This window comes from Suillus subaureus, assembly GCF_016647635.1.
Source record: "Suillus subaureus strain MN1 chromosome Unknown BJ212scaffold_8, whole genome shotgun sequence".
Classification (NCBI taxonomy): Eukaryota; Fungi; Basidiomycota; class Agaricomycetes; order Boletales; family Suillaceae; genus Suillus; species Suillus subaureus.
This window is the reverse complement of record NW_024538564.1, coordinates 5,568-29,783: the sequence shown is the minus strand read 5'-3', so window position 1 is coordinate 29,783 and position 24,216 is coordinate 5,568. Positions and strand designations below refer to the sequence as shown.

The following is a 24,216-nucleotide window of genomic DNA, read 5'->3' as shown; positions in this document are numbered from 1 at the left end:
ATGACGCATGCGGATAACCCAAGCACTCATAATTGAAGGTTTTCAAACCGTGCAGAAGACATGCATGTGCCACTTCATGGTATAGATACCAGCTTTGTCATAGTACAATGTTGCGTAGGAACCCCTCACGCAGCCTTGGCGAACCCAACAGCGTCCCGGCCGAGGTCGTAAACCGTGTAGTAGCGGCGGAGGAACACATCACCTGAAGGCATTTATCAGAAGGAAGTCCGTGGTGACAAATATATGAATCAAGTACCAATAATCCACAATGAACCTCCAGGCAGGTTGATATCCATACCGGTGAACGAGGAAATGCACGTGCCCTGAACTTCCAATACATAGTCGCTTCCCTTGAGTGGGTAGGGTCGGCCACCGAAATAGAAGGTCAGCTCGGGAAGAGATGGGACTTTAGCACAGTCCACTTGGTATTGGCCGTTCCAGGACTTGGTGGCGCCAATTTGGGTATTGAGCATTTCGGCAATGTCAGTGGGAAGGGCGATGAGGGAGGTGCCTATATGCAATCCAGTGAGAAATTAGAATCAATCAGATAAAGAGGGTACTTGCCGGTGTCAATAGCAGCGCCCGTCATATCGAGTTCCAGTACATCGCTTCCAAATGCGACCTTCTCAAGCTCAACTTCCCAGTATGCCTTGCGGCGGAGAGGGACGTAATCGATGGTACCAGTGTACGCAGCGTGGTCGACACCACCAAACGTGGCCTCGCCACCATCAGCTTCTGATTCACCAAGGCGGAAGGCGAAGACAGGCTCGTCGATGAGACCCTGGTTAATCATGTTGTAGAATGGGGGAGTGATGTGGTTAACAGAAATGGTATCGTAGGCAAGGCCGAGAATACCATCGAACCTAATTCACGGGTCAACCGCAATTCACCAATACTGTGAAGGGAAATGCACATACTTGCCGAAGGCAAAAGTGAGACCAGGCTCTTTGGTGGCCTCTGCAAAGTCTTGGCTACGGATAGTGAGGTCACCGATGGTGAGAACGTCTGAGGAGACGTAGCCTTCCATGGAGCCAGTACCGTACTGAATGGAGAATTCAGATCCATTGGCCTTGTACGAGGAGGAAGAAGCTAGACTCGTATTTAGCGTGGAGGAAGCACGCAATAGATGTGCACTTGGAGCTGGGGACCCAGAGGTTACTCGACCTAGAAGGAAGTGAATGTTAAACACACGACAAAAAATGAAAGGAAAATTCATTACCCAGTATCAAGGATAACCTTGAATGATTGAGGAGGCGTACCGATGAGGATCTCAGTAAAATACTGAGCGTTCATGAAGTCTGAGAAATGTGAATGACAGCAAGAGAGGAGATGACAGTCACATACTGGTGAGGGGGACGTCGTGTCCACCGTTGATGACCTCCTGGGTCCAGAAGAGGTCATCTTCACCCGTTGGTGGGCGAATGTGACGGCCAGCACCGCCAGCACCCATCAAAGGTAGTTGTTGGGAAGGTACTGCGCCATACTTCTCGGCAAGGTAGGCAGTCTCTAGTGAATGACCTGGTGATACTTGTGGTAGCTTGTTAAGCTTTAATTTGTGAACACCAGCTGAAGCAAAAGGAAGGAGGCAGAGCGTTGTGGACGAACGCGGAGAGTAACATTGTGTAAAGAGAAAGAGGCACGGGCAAGTTCGCAGCAGTTAACGGTCTTAAATGGGGCTGACGTCTTCCCGCTGCACAATCCCGATTTGGTCAATTCCGGAGCGGGTTCGGCGACAATAATTCTCACGGATACTCAACGATCGACACGACTTGTGACGAGAGCCTCAGTCACAGTCATGAGTCCATTAACCAACGTAGAATGTCTTTTGCTCGCACAAGCAGTGTACGAGCACGGCGCAAATGCTTGGCAGCAAGTCTCAAAGCTGCTCTCAAAGCATCCCATCATCTCTCGCCCAAAAACTTTCTTTTCCGCTAATGTCAGCCCGTTTCAACTTTTTTACTATGTATGGCGTACTCAGATCATGTTCGTAGTCTTGTCGTGATATATACAATCGTCTAATGAATGATGCTCAGCTTGAGTGGTGAGATGCCTGTGCTAACCCAAGTTGTATATGTCCTCATAAATGACCATGTAGCACCGAGTCTGACCCGAATGCTCCACATGGTAAGCCCGAATCGAATACCACTCCAAAATATTACTCAAAGTCACATAGCTCTTGTGAATCTAAAGCTTGCCCAGAAGTTCTATGGTGCACGTCTCCTGGAGTTGCGTGACTTGATTGCAGCAGAGGAAGTCAAGTTCAAGTGAGTACCTGAAACATACAGTTTGCGTCATACTAACCCTGCCCAGAACCATCGTTGCAGAAATTCAAGATATTCGGGCTGGGAAATGGGACGATAAGATTCGTGCCAAGCTATCTGGAACAGAATTCGACCACGAGGTAGAACACGCTGCTGCACCTACGCAGAGTGAAACAGTCGTCGTGCGTATGTTTGATTGCTTCGTTTTCGATCTAACTCAATTGTGCAGGAACCTGAAGTTGAAGTCTCACATGAGATCCAGGAGCAAGCTATCCCCCAGCCAGAAGAACCAGTCACTATGCAAGAACCCGAGAACATTGAACCTGAACAAGCCCCTGAACCAGTCCCTGTGGAAATAGAATCCCCTCTCCCGCCACAAACCGAGGAACACGAGCCTGAGAATGAAAATGATGAGCAACCAATTGAACTCGACGAACCCGTAGCCTCAACTCATGAGGAAGAAGCAGAACAGTCTGAATGGGAGCAACAGCCCACATCCCCAGACGATGAGGCAAGTGAGATAGAGGCAATATTGACACCTGGCGCGCCAGAGGGGTCCGTCGAGGAAGAAGTTAGCGAACAGTCGCCCGAACATGAAGAGGAGTCGCCTGTTCATGAGGAAGAGATACTCGAACATGAAGAGGAGGAGGCGTCACACGCACAAGACACTGAACAGTCCTACACTGAACCAGAGCAAGAGACTTCCATAGAAGTCGATGCGGAGCAGAACTTATCTGTTGATACCGAGACAAGTTCGCAAGGTGCGTTTACATTGGGCTTAACAAGATCGGTAATTCATATTGCGTAGCTAAACGCAAGGTGGACGAAGTGGAAGTTGACGACGGCGAAGGCACTGAAGAACCCGACAAGAAACGTTTACGTGAGGAGAGCTCGCCTCCTACACCAGAGGAGGAGGAACAAGGTTTGTGCCCTCAAAAAGACCGAGCATCCGCTAACCAAAGAGTACATAGTAGCCACACGTCCCCGACGCGACACAACAAGCAGCGAGCAACGCCCCTCCACACCCCTTCAATCCGGTCCATCCGGCTCCACCGCTCAATCCACAATTCAAGCTCAACCCATTGCTAACAAGCGCTTCCAGGCTGTCATCAACCTCCTACACTCTCAAATCTCACAACACCGCAACGGTAATATCTTCCACAATCCTATAAAACCGACCGAAGCGCCCGATTACCACGATATCATCAAGCGCCCCATGGATTTGAAGACCATCAAGGCAAGGATCAAAGATGGAGTTATCAGGACCTCCAGAGATTTTCAGAGGGATGTGTATCTAATGTTTGCCAATGCGATCATGTATAACAGGCCAGGGAGTGATATCGCGTTGATGGCGGAAGAGGTTGGTATTTTTCTTTGATGAAACTTGTCTTTTGAACCTGAAACTGTGATTGATAGATGATGCTTGAGAGCGAGAATCATATCAATTCCTTCCGGCAAACAGAAGGTTACTTGCGCAACACCCGCGCGTGAACTTATGTTAGGGGAAGTTCGCATGAATACATGCTTTGCACTGGAATAACGCCTCTCACACACATTGCTCGGATGTCAGAGAAATAGTCATTGCTACAAACGCTAAGTATGTTATGTCTAGTGTACAACGTGCATGTATACAAAGCAATCAATGTCCAGCACAGCAGTCAAACAACGACAGATAACGATCATTAAGACAACATTTGATAACATTCGATGACCTAGAACCACGGATGATATACCTCGCTCATCCTCATCAATTGCACAGGATTCGTAGCCGTCGAGATCAAGTTGGTAACAGTCTGTACGACTGGTATACCACCCATATTTGTAGTCGATTGGGCCTGTACGACGACAAACCAATCAGAACATGAACTTGTATATGATTCATAACGTATACCCACCGTCTCTCGCTCAATCTTACATGCCATGATCTCAGCACGCTTCACTACACCCTCAATGTTCGCCGCACAGCTTGTCCTGAACGATAAATCGAACGTCCAAGGATGTCCTTTTCCGTGCATCCACGTCATTACCTCGTCCCGAGCAAAGAGACAAAGTTGTTGTTCAAGACCAAACTGTGTTGTCTATGTCGGTGAATGAAGACAAAGGTAAATGGGGAGAGGAACGCACGTCAGGCTCGGTAAGACACCTTCCGATAACCATTATGCCTGTCGTCAATAACCCCTCAGTAAACACAGGGCCCAAAAACCTCTGCATATTCGGGGTGAAGCGGAAGGGCACCGCATCATTAGACGCGAACACAGGCGCCTGACCTGCTAGACCTGTATTCCCAATTAGTAACTGATTCAATAGTTGGGGGTCATAGGCATACCAGGCAACATTTCACTCATCGTCATAAGCCCTGTGGACCGAGAAAGATGGAAACGCGAGGGTGCACGGCTGGTGAGACAGAAGACAAAGGTCATGAAGCTCGTCGCAGCAACTTGGAGGGCAAACTGCTTGCGCATGCGCCAAAGGTCTGCGGGCGTGGCCATGGCACTTGTCATATACTGGGCGCCAGAACATGAGGTACTGGCTACATAAAGAAACTAAATGACTTACTTTGGACAGAACATCATCTGGAACGAGTTTGGTGCCAATTTCATCCATGATGTCTTTTCGGAGGGTGAAGTATTCCGCTTTGCTCGGCTATCGCGAGAGTTATAAGAATGGATCCAGGACGTGTTGCGAATGTACTTACCGCCCTGCCACTCTTTTGCTTGAATTCTAGCAACACGCTCTTGACTTTCTCACCAGAGACAAGTATAGGGTCTTCACGAGATAGACCAGCTTCCTCGCAGTGATGGTCGTAGATGTCTCCGAGCGTGATGTACGACGAATCTGTCTGCAGGAGGCGAAGACTAGGGCTACAGGAGATAGCAGCTGGAATATGGAACAGCAGATTTCGCTTGCGAGATTCCTTCCTGCGAACCAAGGCACTATAGTAGTCAAGGTCAGTAAGTAGAGCATGTGAGCTAGAGACGGCCTCACCAATTGAAAGTCCGAAACACTTGCGTCAGCCGCTCCTCCCTGCGCCAGTGTCGGCCAGAAGGAAGCTGAACTGAGAACGATGTCCGCGAGTTGTCGTTGCCATGCACCGTGAATCTGCGCCAGCAATAACCATATGATCGACAGTTCTCGAACTTGGATCCAAATTGCTGGATCCGAATGAAGTTCTGATTGCTGTCCTTATCCTATGGCAAAATGTAAGGTCAAGTCAACAAAATCAAGTACGCGACTCACCTCGGTGTACTGACCTGGAACCTCAATATCGTCGAATTTGCCGTATTGGAACTCGGTGAGATAGTGGCTAAGGAGGTCGAGAGACTGAATGCGTGGTCGAGAGTCGAGATACTTCTCTTGCCGGTCCCTCCATTGCTGAAGCTTTCGGATGTACTCGTAATGCGTGAGTTTACTCTTGACAAAGTCTTCTTCATATTCTCGCTACAACAAGGTTAGTCTTGTCCTTGTTCAAGCAGTAAGAGCATACCCTAGCCGATCCAGTCAAGTTCGCAGCCATCTTGGAAATGTTTTGTACGGTATGTTGCTGAAGCTGCCCGTCATCCTCCGTCGTATTTGTCCGCATCACGTAGTTCTGGAAGTGCACAGTTCACGTCTGTCTATGGGTAGCGCATGAATTACTTACCTGCACAGCGTCCAGCAAGAGCATGCAGATCAGCCGATAAATCTCTTCTTCAGGGGTAGCCTTGAACCTCTGTAGTATCTGATCCACCATAGTCTCCATGCTCAGAATAAGCAGCGGAAAGGCCGTTTTAAGAATCTGAACGACCTCATCGACATGTTCCCAAGATTGACGGACGACATAAGTCGGCTGAGTGTCAGAAGCACCTGGAGCATTTTGAGCGGAAGAAGTGGCGCCTGCGTTTTGCGCAGTAGCAGGAGTTATCTCTGTGTTGGACTGGGCTTGTTGGGTTTGGGTTTGAGTTTGGGAAAGCTGAGACTCGATAGCGTCGCTCGACGAATTCTCCTTCTTGATTATATCTGCCTGGACTTCGGCTGTGGCGTCTTGCATCACTTGGTCGCCGTCAGAACGTCTGTTTGCGTTGGCAGTCATTGCACTTTGAGCACGAGCTGCTGCCGTAACCAAAGCTTGCTTCTTGATGAATTGCATGTCCTCCTTCGTCGTTCGCAATGGGAAAAACAATGCCTGCAACCAGGATGAGCTCGTGACAAGAAGTTAGAACTGAGTGGCTGAATACCTGGGGGAATAACTTGGCAAGGTTCAGGAGGATATATCGCGCTTGCTTGACTTCGCGTTGACTGATAGAAAGACAAAGCTGTGGGATGAGCGATATCCAGTACCAGAACGCCGCCTCGCCCTTGTAAGTATCGAATGCTCGGGAGATCGTAAACTGCGCGTCATCTACACTCAACAACCAGAGCACCCGAGTCAGCAGGGGCCGACTCTTTCCATTCTTGTACTGTCCAGCTGCCTGGAGGTAGCAGCTGACAGCATTGGCAGCGTGCGACATCTCGCTGGGGAACTCCTTGAACATGCGGTCGCTATACCGTCCCCATTCCGCCCATGCTTTGGCTTGAGACATGTCCATCTGGACCGCTTGGCCGAAGGAGTGATTGGCGTCATCGTTCCTCCCACTTCTCGCGTGAAACATGCCCTTCAGAGTGAAAAACTCGGCCTTCTGGGGGTTAGAGAAGTACATCAGGTTTGTGTTATTGATGACTTCCAGTCCTGCTTGCAGATCATTGGGTTTCTGGTAGTGGCAGCGCGCTTGTTCCCGTAGTTTGAGAAAAGCTTCCGATATCTCGATATTCGGCAGTGTATAAATCTTGTTCAATGAACTGAAGCAGACGTCGAGAAGATCGTGCTTCCTCGCAACATGGGCAAAGCGATTGATGATCCAAGCCGTTTCATGGTACCCGCGATAGCCCGAGGTATTGAAGTTGCTTGTCGCAGAATTATTGTTCTGGTTGGTATTGGAGATAAGAGGGATATACGCCTTGTTGATTGCGTTGAAAACATTCTGCCTCCAAGCAACCAAGTCACTCCATATGCTGATGTCATCTTGCAGGTTGGGAAGGCGCTCTCGCCAAGCTTGTAGAACCATCTTGAGATCTGAGGACTTCTTCTCCAGATTCTGAGCGGTGGTTGTAAAGAGAGAACCAAAAATCTGGACGGCCTCTTGGAGCTCAACAAACTGCTGGAAGTGTTGTAACAGCGGAACGTGAGCAGCCGACATATGGAACGGAAGAGCAACCCATTTACGCAGCGACAGCTGCATTGCATCTTCGAGGATCTTCGTGAATTCGGTGTTCTTTTCGAGCGCACCAGGCACTTTCAGAAGAGCAATGAATGCCTCGAAGACTCGCTTTCGCGGAGTTGCGACGTCGGGCAGCTGATTAATCTGCTCTTCAAGGGATTCTTTCTGATCGGCCCAATCCTTCGTGCGCCACGCACTCTCAAGTAGGAGTTCCTGATTTCCTTCGCTCTTCGCCAAATCATGCAATGTGTCCCACTGCTGAAGTTTTTCTGCTGCGAGCATCCAGTGGTCTTCCCAAAGACAATACTCCACTTCTAAGAATGGGATTTGGCTACTCTTCGCCTTGGTCATCGCCCCTTCATAACAGTTGGAGGCAAACTCCCACATGCCATTCTGTTCAAATGAAAGCGCCATGTTCGTCTCGAGTTGGAGGCTTCGCCGGCGCCAAAGACCATAGAACACATCTTCCTCCGTCAATTCAGCATAAACGTCCGCGAGCGAATCGTAAACTGTTTCTTTCACAGTGGAATCATCGTCTTTGACGGAGTCCAGAGACGTCTCCAAAATCTCCATCCCAACGTGCCATGCACCGTATGATTTTGCGAGGTATTTCACTAGGTAGGGTGGTAGAGTCATAGGAGGTGAGCAGGCGTGAATGCCACACAATAGAGTCTGGATGACATTGGGGCGCAGCTCGAGCTGCTTGGCATGGAAATCCTTGCTCAGCAGGTTGATCATGTGGAGTGTCATATCCGCCTGTTCTCGACGGGAAAGACACGCCCACGCCGCAGGAAAGACTGATACCCAAGTGTCGTGTGCAACTTGAGGGTCAAGGAATGCCAATCTCTGCATAGCACGAACAACGGACGCTGCATTCTGTCGAGCAACGAAGTGGCCATTTAAGGGTACCATGTTGATCCTCCGTTCCGAAATCAATGGCACTTCGCCGTCAACAGCTCCGAGAAGGAGATGGAGTGCAAGATAAATCCAGTTATGGTCCGCGAGAGGTTCCCAACTCTGGACTCCCAAGATATATGCTAGACGACCCTGAAGAGAACGAGGGATACTACTGTCCAGAAGGTCCATAAATCGTTCTCTGAGCACAGGATCTCGAGCACGACACCCAAGGAGGAAACATTGTTCTAGTCGAGACGTCAAATCACTCCTGCGCAATGAAGATTCTGTGTAGATGTCGTAGATGAGCTCCAGGTAGCTGTGGAATAGCGCATCGCTACGGGTCTCAAAGCCAGTCATTTTCTGCAGCACGCTGACTTTGTCCTTCATTGTTGGATATGCTTCGTTTGTATGAAGGGCCCAGTCACGCATGACATCAAGTGAAAAGTGACACAGAGTAGGACTCTTGGATTTCTCTGTAAGCGCAGTGAATGCAGCAAAAAATGACTTCCGATGGTCGCCGAGGTGTAGAATGGTAGCTTTGCAAATCTCGATGATAGAGATGATGAGCCGGACACCGTTTTCAAATCCGTTGGTAGTCGGGGTTGAACTGACGTGGTCTTTGGCTAGTTTGCTGAAGAGGCGTAGAAGGGATGCACTGAATGGCTGAACGCGCTCCGCTGTTACTTGTACGACGGATTTGAGCATGAGGAGTATTCCACGGAGGGCGGTTGTGTTCGCTAAACCATCCTCGACTGCTGTGTAGACCCAGGTATGGAAATCTGACATATCGCCCTGTTTTTCGTCTCGATCAGGCAAAGGGAACAGTTGCAAGAGATGTTCAAAGATAGGATGAAGGGCGTCATGCAAACCGGGATCATCTGTCGTCAGGCCTTTGCGAACCAAGGATTGGAGGATTGTGGAATTGGCCAGATACCAGGCATCATCCTTATCTGCAGCAACAACTTGCAGCACTTTTGCCGCACTGAGGGCTTGATTAAGGTGGGGTTCCGAATCAAGTTCTGTCTGTACGGTGATGTTAGCATTCCACAGATATGAAGTGCGTAATACATGTACCTGTTCCAAAGCACGCGAAAAGAAGTTCAACTTGACGGTCACGTCACTCCAACCTGAAGGCGCGACCATCTTCTGCAACAGCGACAGTGCACGAGGCAGCAAAATGGTCCTGGATGTTGGCTCTAGAGGAGAGGTTGCAAGGCGAACGAGGAAACTGACAATACTTTCTCTGAAGGGTAGGGGGGTGACCCATGTAGTGGAAGCTCGGGACAACTCAGCATGAGTGCCAGAATCCTGCGACTTCTGTTCCCAATCAAAGATAACCTGGGAAATATCTATGGAGAGTATACGAGATTCACCGGACGCCGTGCCAGAGAGACCAAGTTTAGACAGCGAGTTGACCATGTGCGGAATGAACAATGCACGAACGGGATAGAATAAGTGCGGCTGGCGGACGAGAAGTTGGTAGATCATGATGATTTGTTGAAACCCATTGCCTTCTTCTGCGAGTAAACGCCGAGTCGTCCTAGCCCACTGAGGATATCCTGCATCGTTGCCACCTGAGCGAGGAAGAGCTGGCGCAAGAATATCCAGCGCCTGCTTGATAAGGAGTTTGCCGTCTGTATGAGGAGGGCGAAGAAGGCCTGTCCAAGCCCTGAGGATAAATTTCTGCGGTGTATCAAAGGCTTCGAAGAAACGCGCAGCTAGCAGATACGCCGTCTGCTTCACCACTGCATCTTCACTAGTGATATAGTGCCATGCGCAACGGATAATGTCCTTTTTCACATCTTCAACGAGCTCTGGAAAGCGATGTACCAACACCGTGGTCAAGTGCAGCAACTCAATCATGAACATATCATCGGCATCCGGGAAAGAAGTCGTGTCAGTCATGGGTTGCCAGATCACTCGATGAAGAGATGTTATGAAGTCCATGTCAAGCAGGCCCTCCTTGTTGGGGCTATTTGCTTGAATCAGGATAGTCGGCGTCAGAACAAACCGCAGGAAAAAGGTCTTCTGAGCCCACGGATATGTCGTGTCTTCGAACCAAACCACGAAGCGTGACAAAACATTGCGGCGATAGAAGAGGTCCTCATTCAGCGCAACGTGCCGATAGAGGAATTGTGTGAGTCGCGTCAAATCCATTGCGATGTCACGAGTGTAAACTGCAACAATGTCGAAAAGCAAGTCGACCCGAGGGGTTCGCTCCAGCGCTTTCATAAAGATTGACATGATTGAAGATTGCCGGTGAATCGCGTCAGGGACCATAACTTCATCTTGTTCAGGCTGCAGAGGCTCTGAGCGCCATATCCCGAGCAGGACATCGATGATGTATTCGTTGTCTGCAAGCCAAGTTGGCTGAAGGTCTGCTAGGTCATCAAAGAGTAGGAGGCCAGGAAGTAGGAGACTCCGATCGCCGCTCCCCAAACAGTGCTCGACTAACGCCTGCGTGCGAGACGCAATCTCACGCTCGAGATTGGGTGCAAGCCTTGCTTGAAGGATGCTTCTCAGGGTTCTGACATGACGAGGGAGCTGGAGATGGCGCATAAAGAAGTCCATCGCCTCTCCTGGGTAACGATCTAGGTATTTACCGAGGGGCTCGGAGAAAGGACTACGGCCGGAAAAGTGCATCTGAGCTTCCGTCTGGACTATGGCATTGACAAGGTGTTCCAAAAAGATATTCGCTGCGGAAGGAAGAAGATGGAAGATGTTGGCCAATCGGACAAGCTTCGTGACGCCTTCATTCTCAGCTAAGGGAAGCTTCGAAGATGCTTGTAACATTTGGGGGTCTGCGACGATGCGGAAGTGATCCAAGAGCTTATGCCCGATCTCAACTTTGAAGTAGTTGATCAAGAGCTCTAGTAATCTCGCAAGCCCTTCCAAGCCAGAGACCGACAGACGCTTTGGATCTGCAAGGTTCATCAAGATAGGGCGCAGGCCTGTCTGCAAGAGCTCTTTGGGGAGTCGGCTTTGATGTGTTAAAACCATACGAAGCCCTTCGTGCGCAACTTCCTTTACCTCCTGTGAAGGGGAATACAAAGACTTGAAATAGACGCCAGTGACCCTGCATCATACGATATCAATGACGCCAGAGAAATTTGGAACCATGACTGACCTCTGTCTAGTTTGATGCTGTTTCGAAAAGAAATCCGTCATAGGCATAGATGCAGTAAGGAGCTTGATGCAAGCTACTCTGAGCTTGATAATCTCCAGAGATCCTTGGCGAAGATTTCCACGAGCGAGCTGGACGTCGTCGGCATCGGCGAGTCCGAGAGTTTCATGCAACAATCGGAGCAATTCGTCATTCAACTCCGGAAGAGGTGGATCGAGACTGACACAATAGCGTACTGCATCAATCATGCCCACCTGAATGGGAAACGATAATGCCCTCAAAGGTTTGGTGTATATTGCTGTCAACATGCGATCCCGATGCGGCAAGAGGAGCTCGTGAGCCGACTTGCCAGTGAGCTCGACGAAGACATCGACGCAGATTTGGGCTGCTTGGCGAACTACTGGGTTGGAGTTTGAGAGCTCCGAGAAAAAGATACCGATGATGTGGACTAGCTTGGCACGAGCAATGATAGGGACGTCCGCCGTGGCATCCAAATTCGTATACGTGACGCGCAATACACGTTTAAGGACCTCGATCACGTCGGTGACATCACGGGGAAGATCAAAAGGGAGATCCTTCAGAATGTGGAGCAAGGTTCGCACAAGTTCAACTTCACTCATCCATTTGATACCAATATTAGGCAGGAACGTCAAAATCCTGATTCCAATGCAACCTGCACTCTTCCGCACCCATGAATCATCAAGGCAGACGGCACAGAAGCGCGCAGAGATTTGGACTAGCGTAGGAACAACGTCCTGTGCAGTAGCACCATTCTGCGCGCACATGACCACCAGGTTATTCAAGATTGACGTGACCAGTTCTTCACCTTTGTGTAGTTCTTCGGTGTTATCACGTGAAAGAGCGGAAGGCAAGGCTTCCAAATACGACGAAAGTAGAGAACTGGGATATCGCTTGAGGCCAGCTTCCTTGGTAGCGTTCTTGCGAAGCTCCATTGAAAATACAACTCGAGATAGCTCACGGATGAACTTGTCTGCTTCGTCTTTCACTTCAGGCATATGTATCGCATCAAATATCGCTTCCAGCAATTTGACGAACACCGCAGATTCGTCCGGTCCATGGTTGTTCTGTGGTACATCATCGAAAGTTAGTCAAGTACGACGCTATTCGAGCTTACTTACATCATGCAGAAGAGTGATGGTACACGTCTCCAATAACGAGTATGTTTGGGCACGATAGGCAGGTGCAGCCTTGCGCAGGGTTCGAACTGCCAGGTTGATCATCGGAGCCAGCTTCACGTTTTCCATCGAACCGCCGAAAGAAAGAGGAATGCTTGCAGCCTTCGAGAATGGGTTGTATTCGAGGGCAGGTTCTTTATACAACAAACGGCGATTGCGTCCACCGAGCTTGCCAAGAATACGGATGGTCGTGTGGGCATGATGATGACTGGCAGGTAGTGGCTTTAGGTGACTATGAAGCGCTTCCATGAGTTCTCGGAGAACGGTGTTGAGAGTCGGATCAAGGAAATCCGGTGTCAGGTTGTCGATACAAAGCTCGAGGGTACGAAGACCTTGAGACACGAGCTCAGGAGTCCCACGCAACGCGAGTGCGAGGGGGCGCATAAGATATGTGAGATGAGGTAGGAGATGTGTGAGACGCAGCGGGACCGTAAGGCAAAGCTCAACGATCATGTCCCTCGCATACCCTTCGGAGGCATGCAATTGGCGGTTTAAGCTTTCCAACATATCAGGAAGGAGTGGTAGAACCTCTTTGTAGAGAAGCTCGTAGCGACCCCCTCCTCCGCCAATTGCGCGAAACAAGCCTCTCAAAAGATGGTAGTAATTGGTTGACTTCGAGGCTTTGGCAGCGAGAGGGAAACAATCCATAATGAGTTTAGCTAAGTGCGCAGCCAAAATGGGTTCATTGGGCACAGGAAAAGACGTGACTGCACCAAATGCGTTTTTGAACAACCGAATGGTGATAACCGCTGTTTGATCATCGTATTCCCCAAGAAGTGACAGGCGGTCAATGAGGAAACGAAGAACGATTGCTACCAGAGTAGGCGAGACGTTTTCACGACTAAACAGAATTTGGCAAATTTGTAAGAGTGTAGGTCTCTTGCGAGCTGCTTCGAAAAAGAACTCAATCTTGTGGGTCCAAACCTCTTGGAATACGTGCAGATTGACCTCCAGTAGAACTGCGCTGAACCACTCCATGGCTTCGGTAGCGTCGCGAGGCTCTGTATCGAACAGGGCCATACATTTCATACAACTTTCGAAGAGACGGAGGATTAGTGTTCCTTCCGGAACTGGGGCATCGCATTTTTTCAATCCCACGAGGCAGACACGGAACCCATGAAGAAGGGTTCGGAAGAGAAAGCGGCATTCTAAGACCAGGGGCATCAAAAGGTAATTCATGCACATCGAAATCTTCTTACCATGAATAACCTCTTCTGGCTTCTCAGTTGCATAGGCAGCACCTGCAACAGGTCGCGTCTTCTCTATCAGCAGAAAGTCGACGCCTTCCTCTTCGCCATTCTTAGCTTTCTCTAACCTCTCAAGTGCGTTGTCCAAGACCAGTGTCATCGCCTCGACCTTGTCGACGCAAGTCTCGAACATGGCAGTCAGTACCCGTGTGGCACCTTGAGCGGTATCCTTCGTTGTAATATTCTCGATCAGACCGAACATCATCTTGGAGAACAGCGTATGCAAGTTATGACTGAGGTAAGGATTATGGATTAACGCAGAATATAGCTTTGCCACACGCGCGAGCTGATTTGCCGTGAGGTCGCCCCGGACGTGGTGCACAAGGTCTGCGACAGAGGCGTAAACCGACGGACTGATTCTTGATGATCAACTATAGCTCCTCATTGGCTTATCGACTGAACTCACCGCAAAGTTTCTTTACTACCTACTCCATCTCCAAGAAGAATACGTTCATCAAATAGTTTGTCGATCTGAGGTAAAAGAGCCTTCCGATGCTGCGTTCCAATCAGATGCCGTAGCACCACTATCAGATCCTAGAAGATGGATTTGGGTCTAGTTAAGTTTCTGGTACAGGCAACTCACCTTTCGTGCCTGGATGCCGTTAGAAGGCAAATCTTGCATTAGTCGAAGAGCAGCAAGAATAAGCCTTTCTCCAAAGGAATCAAACTGTTCTCCAAAGCCTCGCATGACATATGCAACATAAGATACCATCTACGCAATGAGTACCCTCGAATATAGAAATTGTTCCAGGGATGCATACCTTGATTTGCCCAGTGATGAAATCCATATAGGCTTGAGGATTCTTCATGGTGGGTGCCATGCCGGACCAGTAAGATCCCATGGCTTCATAATCTTCCCTAGCTTTTTTCTGGGCAGGAGATTCAAGGCCCAGGACCTCGAAGTTGAGGCAGAGTGTCGCTTGAATGACGTGAAGAACAAGGGGGCGGTGGCTCTGAGAAAAGGTAACAACTACCATTCCCATCTCGGCGAGGACTTTGAAACTGCGAATGCTGGGAAGGACAACATTGGGATCAAGAACAGGGGAGTCCTCGCAGAGTGTTTCAAGGACAAGTCCCCTCATGTTGCGAAAAACGTCTTGAAGAATTCCCATGTATTCGGCGACCAGCTCTTCTGTCAACGATCGAAATGACCGTAGAAGGTCGATGATAATCTTGCATGCAGTGACGCCGTTTTCCTCATTATCATGGCGCAAGGCATGGAGCATACCACTGAGCAATGGCAGAGCCAGAGGTCGTATAGTTTCCCCGTACGGTATGCGATGTATGATTTCAAGCAGCACGCGCCTGAATTGGTACTCCATGGTGTCTTTATGATATGCAGCTTCCCCAGTGTTCAGAATTTCCAATAGAACTGGAATCATTTGAGGGAATACTCGCGCAGATTCAGCATCTCGGACAGTGTCTATCATTTCTCGTAGCTCGCATGCAACATTGTGCTTCGTTTTGAGATCTATGACCAGTATGTTCAACAACAGAGAGCTGAATTTTATTGTGGGACACGGACCTGTACCAGGGTCTGCAATGCGAGCAGCCCGCATCTCAAGATCTGCGGCTGTACCCAGCTGCGGTGTGTTGTCCATGGTCGAACAACAGGAAGAGGCCTTGCCTTACCTCAAACTAACTGGTAATCTTGACCCGGAAAATATGTTTGGCTCGATGTTTGGTCAAAATTCACGTGAGTTTCACGTGATGTAGCTTACTTAAGCAACCCGTCATTCGGGGGGTGGCCTAGTGATACTTGGTTTTATATTGAGACACCAAGTTAAACTGTTGTAACCTTCTGCCGCACATCCTGCAATGATTGGCGATTGGAGACCACTCATATCAATCAATTGCCAATAATATTCCTTCAAGTGACCAATATCCTTCAAACGTGATCTTGATTGCGACACTGAAATGAAATGATCACTCAGAGCCAAGCGCATCATTACCCAAGTACTGCCTGTCAACCATTTTGGCAACGACAATGGCCACCACCACCACTGCTAGTAGTACTTGCCACTAAACGCAGTCCTTTTAGTTTGCGGTCGTCAAGGCCCTTTCTGTCATGTTAAGGGCAGGCAGTTCCGATATACCAACGTTTGGACAGGTAGGCACCCACTAGCATACATCATGATCCGATGGTCTCAGCTATCTCAACTGGGCTGTGCAGGTTGTGAGTTAAATATAAATCGAAATCGAAATCATCCGAACAGTTTTTAGAAACGTGATAAGCTTGTTCGTCACTCTGTAGCTTTTCCTCACAGTGCAGTGTATACTTGTATTAGAGGCTGGTCCTCAAAACGTTCTTCTCCCCGTCTTCTGAGCTGGTCTCGTCCATTTCTTTTCGTGAGCGCCCCACCGTCCAGGATGCTGGCCCACGATATATTTCGGAGTGCTCTCATAGTACGTGACGCAAAAACACTATCCATCAGTGAATTTTTGGAACATCCCGACTAGTGAGTCGATTCGTGTCCCCAATGTGTATCAACCAATGCGTCTCAGTCATCAGATCGCGTCTTTCTTTCTAGGTTGGGTTTTTATTTGCAGTTTACTATGCATCGTGACCTCGCCAGTGATGTGTCACCTGTATCAAATGTGCTGCAAGGCCTTTGATGAGCGAAGGGGTCTACAGCCAGACGCCAACTTTCGCAATGAACATGGCACTCTTTGGAACAATTCAGAAAAGACTCCCACGGACATGCTTTCCTGGGGTGATCGAAATTCCAGCATAACATCATTGGAAGAAGAAAACTCTGCTCTTGTCTTGCTGCTTTCTTTCTGTTTTGCTTTTGCGAGCGTGGCCCACTTTTCGTCCTTGCTGTCATTCAATTCCAATAGTGGAGCTTCTGCTTGCAGTGAGTCACAATGCCGTCATCATAGTAACACACACATATCTCATTTTGCAGCATTTCTTGTCGCGTTGGGGGGCATTGCTACCTCTTGTGCTCATTTTATGGGTTTGATCATCTTAAACCTTGATCTGCGGAAATTCGAGCTATGGCGGTGGGAAATATATTTGGCTTGGTCTTGGCTTTTCGTTGCTGGAGGTGAGTGCATTCCGGTTCGATACGCGGGCTTGACCGACATGCGTAAGGTTTCGTGGTTGCAACATGTGTTATGAGTGCTGGAGCAGTCGCGTGCGTGGTCTCGCTCTTGTCTGCAAAGATTCTCTGGGCTCATCATAGCTGCAGATATGTACTACAGCTCGACACCTACTTGTGCTACAGTACAAGGTCAGTGATAGGCGCTGCTCATAGCATCTCTGTCTAACGTTACAATGAAGCTACCTTCCTACAGCCTTGACCATGTCCGCGATGTTCATGACCCTAGAGCTCTATATGATCGGCAGACTATTGTCCTTTATTGCTCCGCCATTCCTCGAATTCAGGCATAGGGTTGGAGCAGTGACAGATACGAGGGTACTTCGCGCGCTATCGCTCTTGCTCTTTGACATTTTGAATCTGGTACCCGGAGTGAAGGCGATAGGTATCGTTGGTGAATTTGTTCCATTCAGTATAGGGGCTCTTGTTGTGCTAGGTATGTGTTTCTGAGATGAGTTGTTGCCCGTTCGAAATGTTAACTATGAATAATTCTAGCGATGTTCCAAAAACATAGAAGGAGACCGATCCTCGGCGAACCGATACCAGTACCTATGAGCCTTCGAGGTTCGACAATCTGCACCATTCACGTTTCCATGCCTCCCAGACACAGTGGACCAACCTATACTCCTGGCCGTCCGTTCACTGCCCCAACGGACTTTGCAACTACTCAGACCTACCGTACTTCTATTGCGTCGTCGCTATCGTCCAGTCTTTACAGTTACAACACTGCCGCTCGTAGTTGCCAGACTGGTACTGGTGCTAGTGTGGTCAGGGTTGCCTCGAGATTAAAGTATACCCAATCTCGCCCCCATTTAGTCGATCCGGCTGAGACCTACGTTTCAAGTCATGGTCGCGATGGAGCTGCGGAAGAGTATACCAAAACCTGTTCCAGACCGCCCTCTGATGCTGCTAGTGCTGGTCACATTCTGCCTGATCAGAATGATTACGCAAATAGCTCAGAGTACCATCAAGATCCACCTACCCGTGGGGGTCTCCCAATCAGACCTCGCATGCAGATCGCCACTTCACAACCGAGGCAGCCCCCTGCAGCCCTGATGTCTCCACTAATATCCCCCGAACCTGGGGTTTACGGGTCCGATACCATCGGAGCGTCCGGCTCTCGTGACAAGGTGGATGTCGCCAAGAGACCGTCTCAACGTTCCCGTCGCAGCACACTGCCATCTAACCTCAGCCTGTTGTTGCCTTTGGAGAGTGTACCGGCTTCAGTTGTTCACTTCCATTGTAACAGTACAGATACTTCTGTGTCATCTGATGAAAAGTCTTGGGGCTCAGAGGATCAACATGATCGGTGGTTGGCGTTTGGGCAGAGCAGTCTGTCACCTACCAGGCGAAGGACATTTGATGACAAATCTCTTCAATCATTTATTCCCCAGACATCCCCCACTGAACAATCGGTCACCAATATCCCACGTTCTTCAAAGCTACTCACCTCGAGCCCCCTTGGAGAGCAGTCTTTCAACATTCTTAGTCTTACTGCGTCCCAGCGATCCATTCGCAAACTTCCATCGCTGAAGGTGCAAGAGGAAGCGGAAGGAGATAATAGTCCCGTTGATCCTTTCACCCCGGCATTTGCAATGTACCGTCGTGCCCCTCCAGCTAGTGGAATGCGCATTCGCGGACCACGTCCCCCTCCGAAGGTATTCTCTCAAACACTACATCGACAACAAGTTCCTTTGGTATCGCTGAAGTAAGTGTTTGGGCTCTTTTCAGGATTAGCGAAGCTGACCGCAATTGTATCGTAGGGTCTTGGCGCTAGCTAGTGATAGCTAGGCAGATTAATGACACCAACATGCACCCTTCATGAACCACTTTTGAGCTCACTTATTCTCTTCGTGCCTTTGGCGGCACTGTAATGGTTTGTTTACTAGCGGCAATTTTTTTGGTATTGTTGCTCGAATGCCCTAGCGTGTCGCCAATAATATTCGCTCGGTCCCGCCAGTCCCAGGCTCTCTATGAACCTTCAGCTAACATAACATTTTTGTATCATTTATGACAATCATATGAAAAAGTAGTGAGAAAATTGCATGAAAATGTTTAGGCTGCTTATGTCTTGATGAAGAGTTAACCCCGTTTCAGTGAGACACGTATGTTTTCTAACCAACAAACCTCTCTTCCGGAGAAGAACGGCATTGACATTGCGAGCACGTGACTGACGCGTCGCTGGCAAGCACGCACAAACATCGTCATTGTGGGATATCCTGATTCCTGGATCTTTTTTTTTTTTTGGACGAGCGATATATATTTGTAGTAACCGAGTAAATCTAGTTCTACAGATACGCGCTATAGCGGAGCTTGAAGCTTCGGTCCGAGGAAAAATGCACTTACGCACTCCCGTTATGCGGGGTGTGTGGGGCTCTGGGCTACCTGGGGGCCTCGTTCGGAGAGGGCCTGGGTTGCTTGATACCCACTAAAACCTCGAGGGCGATGGCCCAGTTCTTGGGTAGGGGGTCTGTGGACGTGATTATGTCAGTCCAGGTCGCTGTGACTAAGTTTTGAAATGTTTGGGTTCGATTAATTTTCCTTGCTGTAAGTCTATCGATTTGTAATCGTTTGTTGATTATTGACGTCCAACACTTTGTAATTGTTTGTGGGGAACAGTCAGTGCCGCTTATCGTTTTCTCGCATCTCAGCACCCAGATGAGGTGCACTGATTCAGAGATAAGTATTCTCAGTAGCCATGATGTGCCTTTCTTGGACTGTTTGTTTTGACGGTTTTCCGGTACATCTTGTAGTTGCTCATTGTCTGGTTGTGGTTGTGTTAGGCTAATGTTTCCGCATCCTAGTATCGTTCCGAGGCTTATCCTGGGCCAAGCTCCATGTTTCATGGGCCATGTGGATCTGGCCAGGGACCAGATCAGGGAGTTAGTGTTTTGTGGGCAGTCCATTAGGATATGTTCCATGGATTCATTGTTGGCATTGCAGTGGGTGCATCATGCTCTGTGCTCATAAATTGGTATGTTCATCCAGTATTTGCCTATTCTATGTGTGCCATGCATGGCTTTATATATGAATTGTCTTATTTTCTTTGACAGGTCTTTATGTCTGCATCCTGTCCATATGGAAGTGTTGGTTTTGAGTTGTCTGGTCAGTTCTTGTATGGCGAATTGTGTGACATCTAGATTGCTTGTGGTTTTTCTTCTTGGGGCAAATGGTATGTGTTCTCATATACCTTTATATGCTAGGGCTTGTGTGATTGCTGAGAGTTTTGCTTCTTGTAGGTTGAAGTCATCTGGGATGTGCAAGTCTAGTTCATCTGCTGAGGGTTTGTTTGCTTCCTCTTTCACTAGTTTATCTGCTTGTTCATTTCCATTTTGGCCATTGTGGCCTTTTATCCATTCAAATGACGTTTGGGCTGATCTTTTCCTCAGTTGATACACAGTTGCTTTTATGAACTTGCTATTCGCTACTCCTATCCAGCCGGTGTCTTCCCAGGTTGGTAGGTGTTTTGTGAGGCAGTTGATGGTGTATCTGGAGTCGGTGATGAGTGTTATAGGTATGTATGGCTCTGTTCTTTGTAGTGCCAGAAGGATTGCTGATAGTTCAGTGAAGGTTCAACAACTCTGCTGGGCTTGCAGAGCTAAAGAAAGAAAGAAGGCCTCTACCTCTGGGGTGAGAGGAAGGCTACTGACTCTCTAAGTGTTGGTCAAAGTGTGCCAGGCAATATGTTCAACCCTTAAGGGAAGCAAAGAAAGCAAGGATCCACTGGGTGACACCAGGTCAACTCTGGTGAAGCATGCTGGAAGCATGCACACGGGAATGTGGAGTGTGTAAGAGCGTGAAGCGTGGGAATAAGGTGCATGCAGTGCACAAACATATAAATGACTGGTAGAAGGTGTGAAGGCGTGAACTAAGACTGCTGAGTGGAGACTGATGATAGTAGACTGTTGCTGATGGCTAGGGCAATGACTAATGCATGCTAACTGAAGATGATGATTCTCACTATGAGATACTAAGTGACATGGTGGTGGTAGCTGTATGAAAACTTCCTAGGCAACAGGTAAGCTGTGCCTAGGCGCACTCCCAGGGCTCGGAAGTGAACAGGGAGTGCTCTAAGTATGTAAATGATGTAAATAAAGGGTCCATGATGAAATAAGATATGGTACAATGCTAAATATGAGAATAAATGAAAAGGGATGCACCAGGGGACTGGTTGGACGATGGATGGATGCTCCCAGATGCTGCATGACATAAGGCGACCAAGCGCAGGAAGAGCACGCTAAGCGCGTGCACGGGAAAGTGTCGCGTAGTGCAGGAATGTGTCGTGCCTCTGGCGCATTTTGTGGGAAAGTCATGGAGGGTGAGTTGTACACTGTACCAATTGTCGTGAGTCGTAATATGGACAATATATGCCTGGAGGAATCTCATTCCCTACATTGGCTATTTGGTTAGAGTGTTTGTTCCCTGGGATTCTGAAGGCAAGGTTTTTTGGGTGGTTCTCTCTGAGCCAGATGCTGCCTCCACTTTGTGAGTTTTCTTTCCTGTTGTTGATACATGAGCCATTGGTAAAAATTGTAATATGGTCTTGTAATAGATTTAGGCCTCTTGCTGGCACTCTTAGTCTGTGTGCTGGAGTGGGGGAGATATGTTCTGGGTCCACGAAGATTCTGAAACTGTCTGCAAGGTTGGAGCAGATGGTGGTGGTTGGGTCAAAGAGGATCTCTCCTTGTCTGTTCTTGTGGGCTTGATGGTTTTTCTCTAGCCTTCGTTGGGTGAGTGTCAGTCCATCCTTTTTAGGTTTGGTTTTTGTGTTGAATTTTGGGGTGATTTTAAAGAGAATTTCATTTGCGGTCTGAGCACACTTGTGGGGGTCTTTGCAACCTATTCTGTGGTCTTTTTGGCATGCTGGGCAGGGGCAGTCTTTCTGTGGGTAATGTTGGTCTTCATTGTTGATGTGGGTGAGTCTTTTGTGTATCTTAATGAGATCTTTTATGTTTGTTAATTTGTGTGTTTTGTTTAGGCACTTGGTTTTTATTTTATGGTATGCATTAGTAGGGGTTCCTATGTGGTTCCATACTGGTAGTTTCTTTTTCATGTCTTTTGAGATCTTTATTGGCGCAAAACTAATGTTGTGTTTTCTAGCAGTTTTTAAGAGTGTTTGTGCTGCTTGTGGTAGGGAGCTTACTTTGTTGCCTTTTGTTGGGGGGGACCATGACATTAGTAGGGGGTTTGTATTTTCAGTTTCATTGTTGTTGGTTCATGGTCTGATGCTGTTTAATATTAGGTCCATCAGCAGAGCCCAGGTTGGTCTGGATTCGGATAGATCTAGGTAAGATTTCACCCATACTATTTCTATGGCTTTGTTTCTCAATTTTATATCTAGCATATTTATGCTGCCTTCTTCTTTTGTTTTGTACATTTGTTCCAGGTTTATTGGTGAGGTACGTGCATCATTCCATATAAAGTTTCTTATTATTTTTATTAATGCTGACTCAATGCTCTTAGGCATGCCCTGTGCTTTCACAAGGAATTGCGTCATTCCTCCCGCCATCATTTGTACTATCAGTCTTTTCCCGTCGAGTGTGGGGTGGCCATTTTTCCATCTTTTGAAGGCCATATTAATTTTATTCAGTATTGGTTCCCAGGGAGTTAAGTCATTCGTTTTGTTGCCTATCCATGCTCCTAGTGATCTAATAGGATGTCCATCAGGTGCAATTCTTATGTTATCATCTAGAGGAGGGTCAAGAGGGTGTAGTATTCTAGTTTGGAGTATGTGGTCTTGGTGGGTCTTCGATCTTATAGGGATAATTTCTGTTTTTTCTAGGTTGAACTTCACACTGGATGCAGTGCACCATCTCGACAGGATTTCCTCCAGGTTGCTGTATTTGTCTGTTTTGCTCAAGAAAATTGTTGTATCGTCTGCATATAAGTTGACAATGATCTTATCAGTGAGTCCTGGTATATTATATCCTGCTAGTTTGTTTGAGTGTCTAAGAGTGCATGCTAGGGGTTCTATAGCGAGGTCAAAGAGGAGGCATGAGAGGGGGTCGCCTTGTTGCACTCCTCTCGTGACCTTGAAGGGTGTACTCATGATGCCATTTATGGCAACCTTTGTGTATGTGTTGGAGTACAGTGCTTTGACTGTTTTGATGAAGGTTTGCAGGAGGTTGAAGGATTCGAGTAACACTAGTAAGTAGTCATGTTTTATTCTGTCATATGCCTTCTCCTGATCTAGTGCAATCAGGACTCTGTTTTCCTCAGCGATGTCTGTGTAGTCTATCATGAGTTGTGCTAAGTGGATGGGGTCAAAGATGGACCTTCGTGGTATGAAGCCACTCTGGTCTGGATGGATCAGTGAGTGTATTTCTTTTGCTAGCTGCATTGCCAGCGCTTTCATTAGAATTTTATAATCAGTGTTCAGTAGGGTGATTGGGTGATAGTTTGCTATCTCAGCCCTGTCCTTTTTCTTGTAAATCAGGCACATCCAGCCCAGTGAGAAGTCCTGTCTGGTTGTCCACTTTGTGTTTTTGTATATCATTGATTACTATGGTAAGAGTTTTTATTATATTAAAGCTTGGGACATCGTTTTTCTGATTGTCTACATGTTTCTCATGTAGGCTTTTCCAGACTTCGTAAGGTATCCCAGTCAATGCTGGCTGTGCTGCCTGCCTTTGAGGCATATAGTGCTTCGAGGATGTGATTTTCTTTCAGCAGGTTGTGCAGTGGTGAATTCTCATTTTGTAGTGTCTGTGTCTGGGGTATTTCACTTAGTGTGTTTCTTATTTCTATTAATCTTATGACTTCATCTTGTTTTGACATGTTATCTTTTTGCAGATTTTCATGATAGTCACAGGCGATTTCTGCCATGTGGTCAGATCTTGAGGCCAGACGGTTTTGATTAGGTATTCTTAGTCTGTGTATGATGTCATGTGGCTTCTTACTGCTGTTTAATTTAGACCAATATTTACTTATTGTTTCACCCTTGGCTGCCCACTTTGCCTGGCCTTGTTGTTGTTTGTTTTTGAACCTTTTGTTCTCAAGGTGCATGATTTCGCTCTCAATCCATGCTTTTTGTTGTCTCACTCATTGTCTTATTTTGTATAAATGTTCTTTTGCAGTGATTTTCGCACTGTGTCTTATTCTTGACTTGAAGTCTTCCCAACTTCATTGTGGGTTCTCTGACTTTGACCAGTGT

At 47.9% G+C, this 24,216-nt stretch overlaps 6 protein-coding genes across 6 annotated transcripts; 2 read left to right on the top strand and 4 right to left on the bottom strand.

The window, feature by feature from the left end:
* Positions 1-125: 125 nt before the first annotated feature.
* BJ212DRAFT_1445595 (endopeptidase) lies at positions 126-1,905 on the bottom strand (the record flags this gene model as incomplete). Its single annotated transcript, XM_041338136.1, has 7 exons — positions 126-202; positions 257-511; positions 565-863; positions 918-1,094; positions 1,220-1,298; positions 1,345-1,566; positions 1,836-1,905. 7 exons carry the CDS (start codon positions 1,903-1,905, stop codon positions 126-128), a joined length of 1,179 nt encoding a protein of 392 aa, XP_041195417.1.
* BJ212DRAFT_1001490 (uncharacterized protein) lies at positions 1,746-3,836 on the top strand. Its single transcript, XM_041328817.1, has 9 exons — positions 1,746-1,983; positions 2,034-2,041; positions 2,096-2,124; positions 2,174-2,264; positions 2,311-2,443; positions 2,491-3,022; positions 3,070-3,183; positions 3,236-3,621; positions 3,678-3,836. Exons 1-9 carry the CDS (start codon positions 1,966-1,968, stop codon positions 3,750-3,752), a joined length of 1,386 nt encoding a protein of 461 aa, XP_041195416.1. The 5' UTR covers positions 1,746-1,965; the 3' UTR covers positions 3,753-3,836.
* A 137-nt stretch (positions 3,837-3,973) lies between these two features.
* On the bottom strand, positions 3,974-15,560 carry BJ212DRAFT_1266107 (uncharacterized protein; the record flags this gene model as incomplete). The annotated part of the gene is made up of 19 exons (XM_041330543.1): positions 3,974-4,096; positions 4,157-4,330; positions 4,386-4,537; positions 4,588-4,765; positions 4,818-4,904; positions 4,957-5,194; positions 5,247-5,449; positions 5,499-5,699; positions 5,746-5,850; positions 5,902-6,423; positions 6,476-9,415; positions 9,467-11,468; positions 11,520-12,601; positions 12,656-13,860; positions 13,912-14,312; positions 14,366-14,493; positions 14,543-14,671; positions 14,721-15,430; positions 15,485-15,560. The coding sequence occupies 19 exons, from the start codon at positions 15,558-15,560 to the stop codon at positions 3,974-3,976; spliced, it is 10,656 nt and encodes a 3,551-aa protein (XP_041195415.1).
* A 621-nt stretch (positions 15,561-16,181) lies between these two features.
* On the top strand, positions 16,182-19,129 carry BJ212DRAFT_1575428 (uncharacterized protein). The gene is made up of 7 exons (XM_041342137.1): positions 16,182-16,418; positions 16,465-16,817; positions 16,869-17,009; positions 17,057-17,195; positions 17,246-17,499; positions 17,559-18,771; positions 18,827-19,129. The coding sequence occupies exons 1-7, from the start codon at positions 16,330-16,332 to the stop codon at positions 18,852-18,854; spliced, it is 2,217 nt and encodes a 738-aa protein (XP_041195414.1). The 5' UTR covers positions 16,182-16,329; the 3' UTR covers positions 18,855-19,129.
* A 176-nt stretch (positions 19,130-19,305) lies between these two features.
* BJ212DRAFT_1338228 (uncharacterized protein) lies at positions 19,306-20,249 on the bottom strand. Its single transcript, XM_041335006.1, has 4 exons — positions 20,117-20,249; positions 19,868-20,037; positions 19,683-19,803; positions 19,306-19,610 (listed from the first exon to the last, which is right to left on the bottom strand). The coding sequence occupies exons 2-4, from the start codon at positions 19,914-19,916 to the stop codon at positions 19,445-19,447; spliced, it is 336 nt and encodes a 111-aa protein (XP_041195413.1). The 5' UTR covers positions 19,917-20,037; positions 20,117-20,249; the 3' UTR covers positions 19,306-19,444.
* Positions 20,250-21,372: 1,123 nt separating this feature from the next.
* BJ212DRAFT_1267029 (uncharacterized protein) lies at positions 21,373-22,239 on the bottom strand (the record flags this gene model as incomplete). Its single annotated transcript, XM_041330624.1, has 1 exon — positions 21,373-22,239. The coding sequence occupies one exon, from the start codon at positions 22,237-22,239 to the stop codon at positions 21,373-21,375; it is 867 nt and encodes a 288-aa protein (XP_041195412.1).
* Positions 22,240-24,216: the final 1,977 nt, after the last annotated feature.

What these genes read in the sequence shown, in the direction of transcription:
- BJ212DRAFT_1001490 (XM_041328817.1), top strand. An exon ending in TACCGAGACAAGTTCGCAAG is followed by an intron (nt 3,023 to 3,069) that starts GTGCGTTTACAT and finishes CATATTGCGTAG; the next exon opens with CTAAACGCAAGGTGGACGAA. An exon ending in TCGCGTTGATGGCGGAAGAG is followed by an intron (nt 3,622 to 3,677) that starts GTTGGTATTTTT and finishes TGTGATTGATAG; the next exon opens with ATGATGCTTGAGAGCGAGAA.
- BJ212DRAFT_1575428 (XM_041342137.1), top strand. Translation starts at nt 16,330, where the DNA reads ATGCTGGCCCACGATATATTTCGGAGTGCTCTCATAGTACGTGACGCA. An exon ending in TTTTTGGAACATCCCGACTA is followed by an intron (nt 16,419 to 16,464) that starts GTGAGTCGATTC and finishes AATGCGTCTCAG; the next exon opens with TCATCAGATCGCGTCTTTCT. An exon ending in AGGGGCTCTTGTTGTGCTAG is followed by an intron (nt 17,500 to 17,558) that starts GTATGTGTTTCT and finishes GAATAATTCTAG; the next exon opens with CGATGTTCCAAAAACATAGA.
- BJ212DRAFT_1338228 (XM_041335006.1), bottom strand. Translation starts at nt 19,916, where the DNA reads ATGGCCCATGAAACATGGAGCTTGGCCCAGGATAAGCCTCGGAACGAT. An exon ending in GGATAAGCCTCGGAACGATA is followed by an intron (nt 19,804 to 19,867) that starts CTAGGATGCGGA and finishes TACAAGATGTAC; the next exon opens with CGGAAAACCGTCAAAACAAA. An exon ending in AAAACGATAAGCGGCACTGA is followed by an intron (nt 19,611 to 19,682) that starts CTGTTCCCCACA and finishes CGATAGACTTAC; the next exon opens with AGCAAGGAAAATTAATCGAA.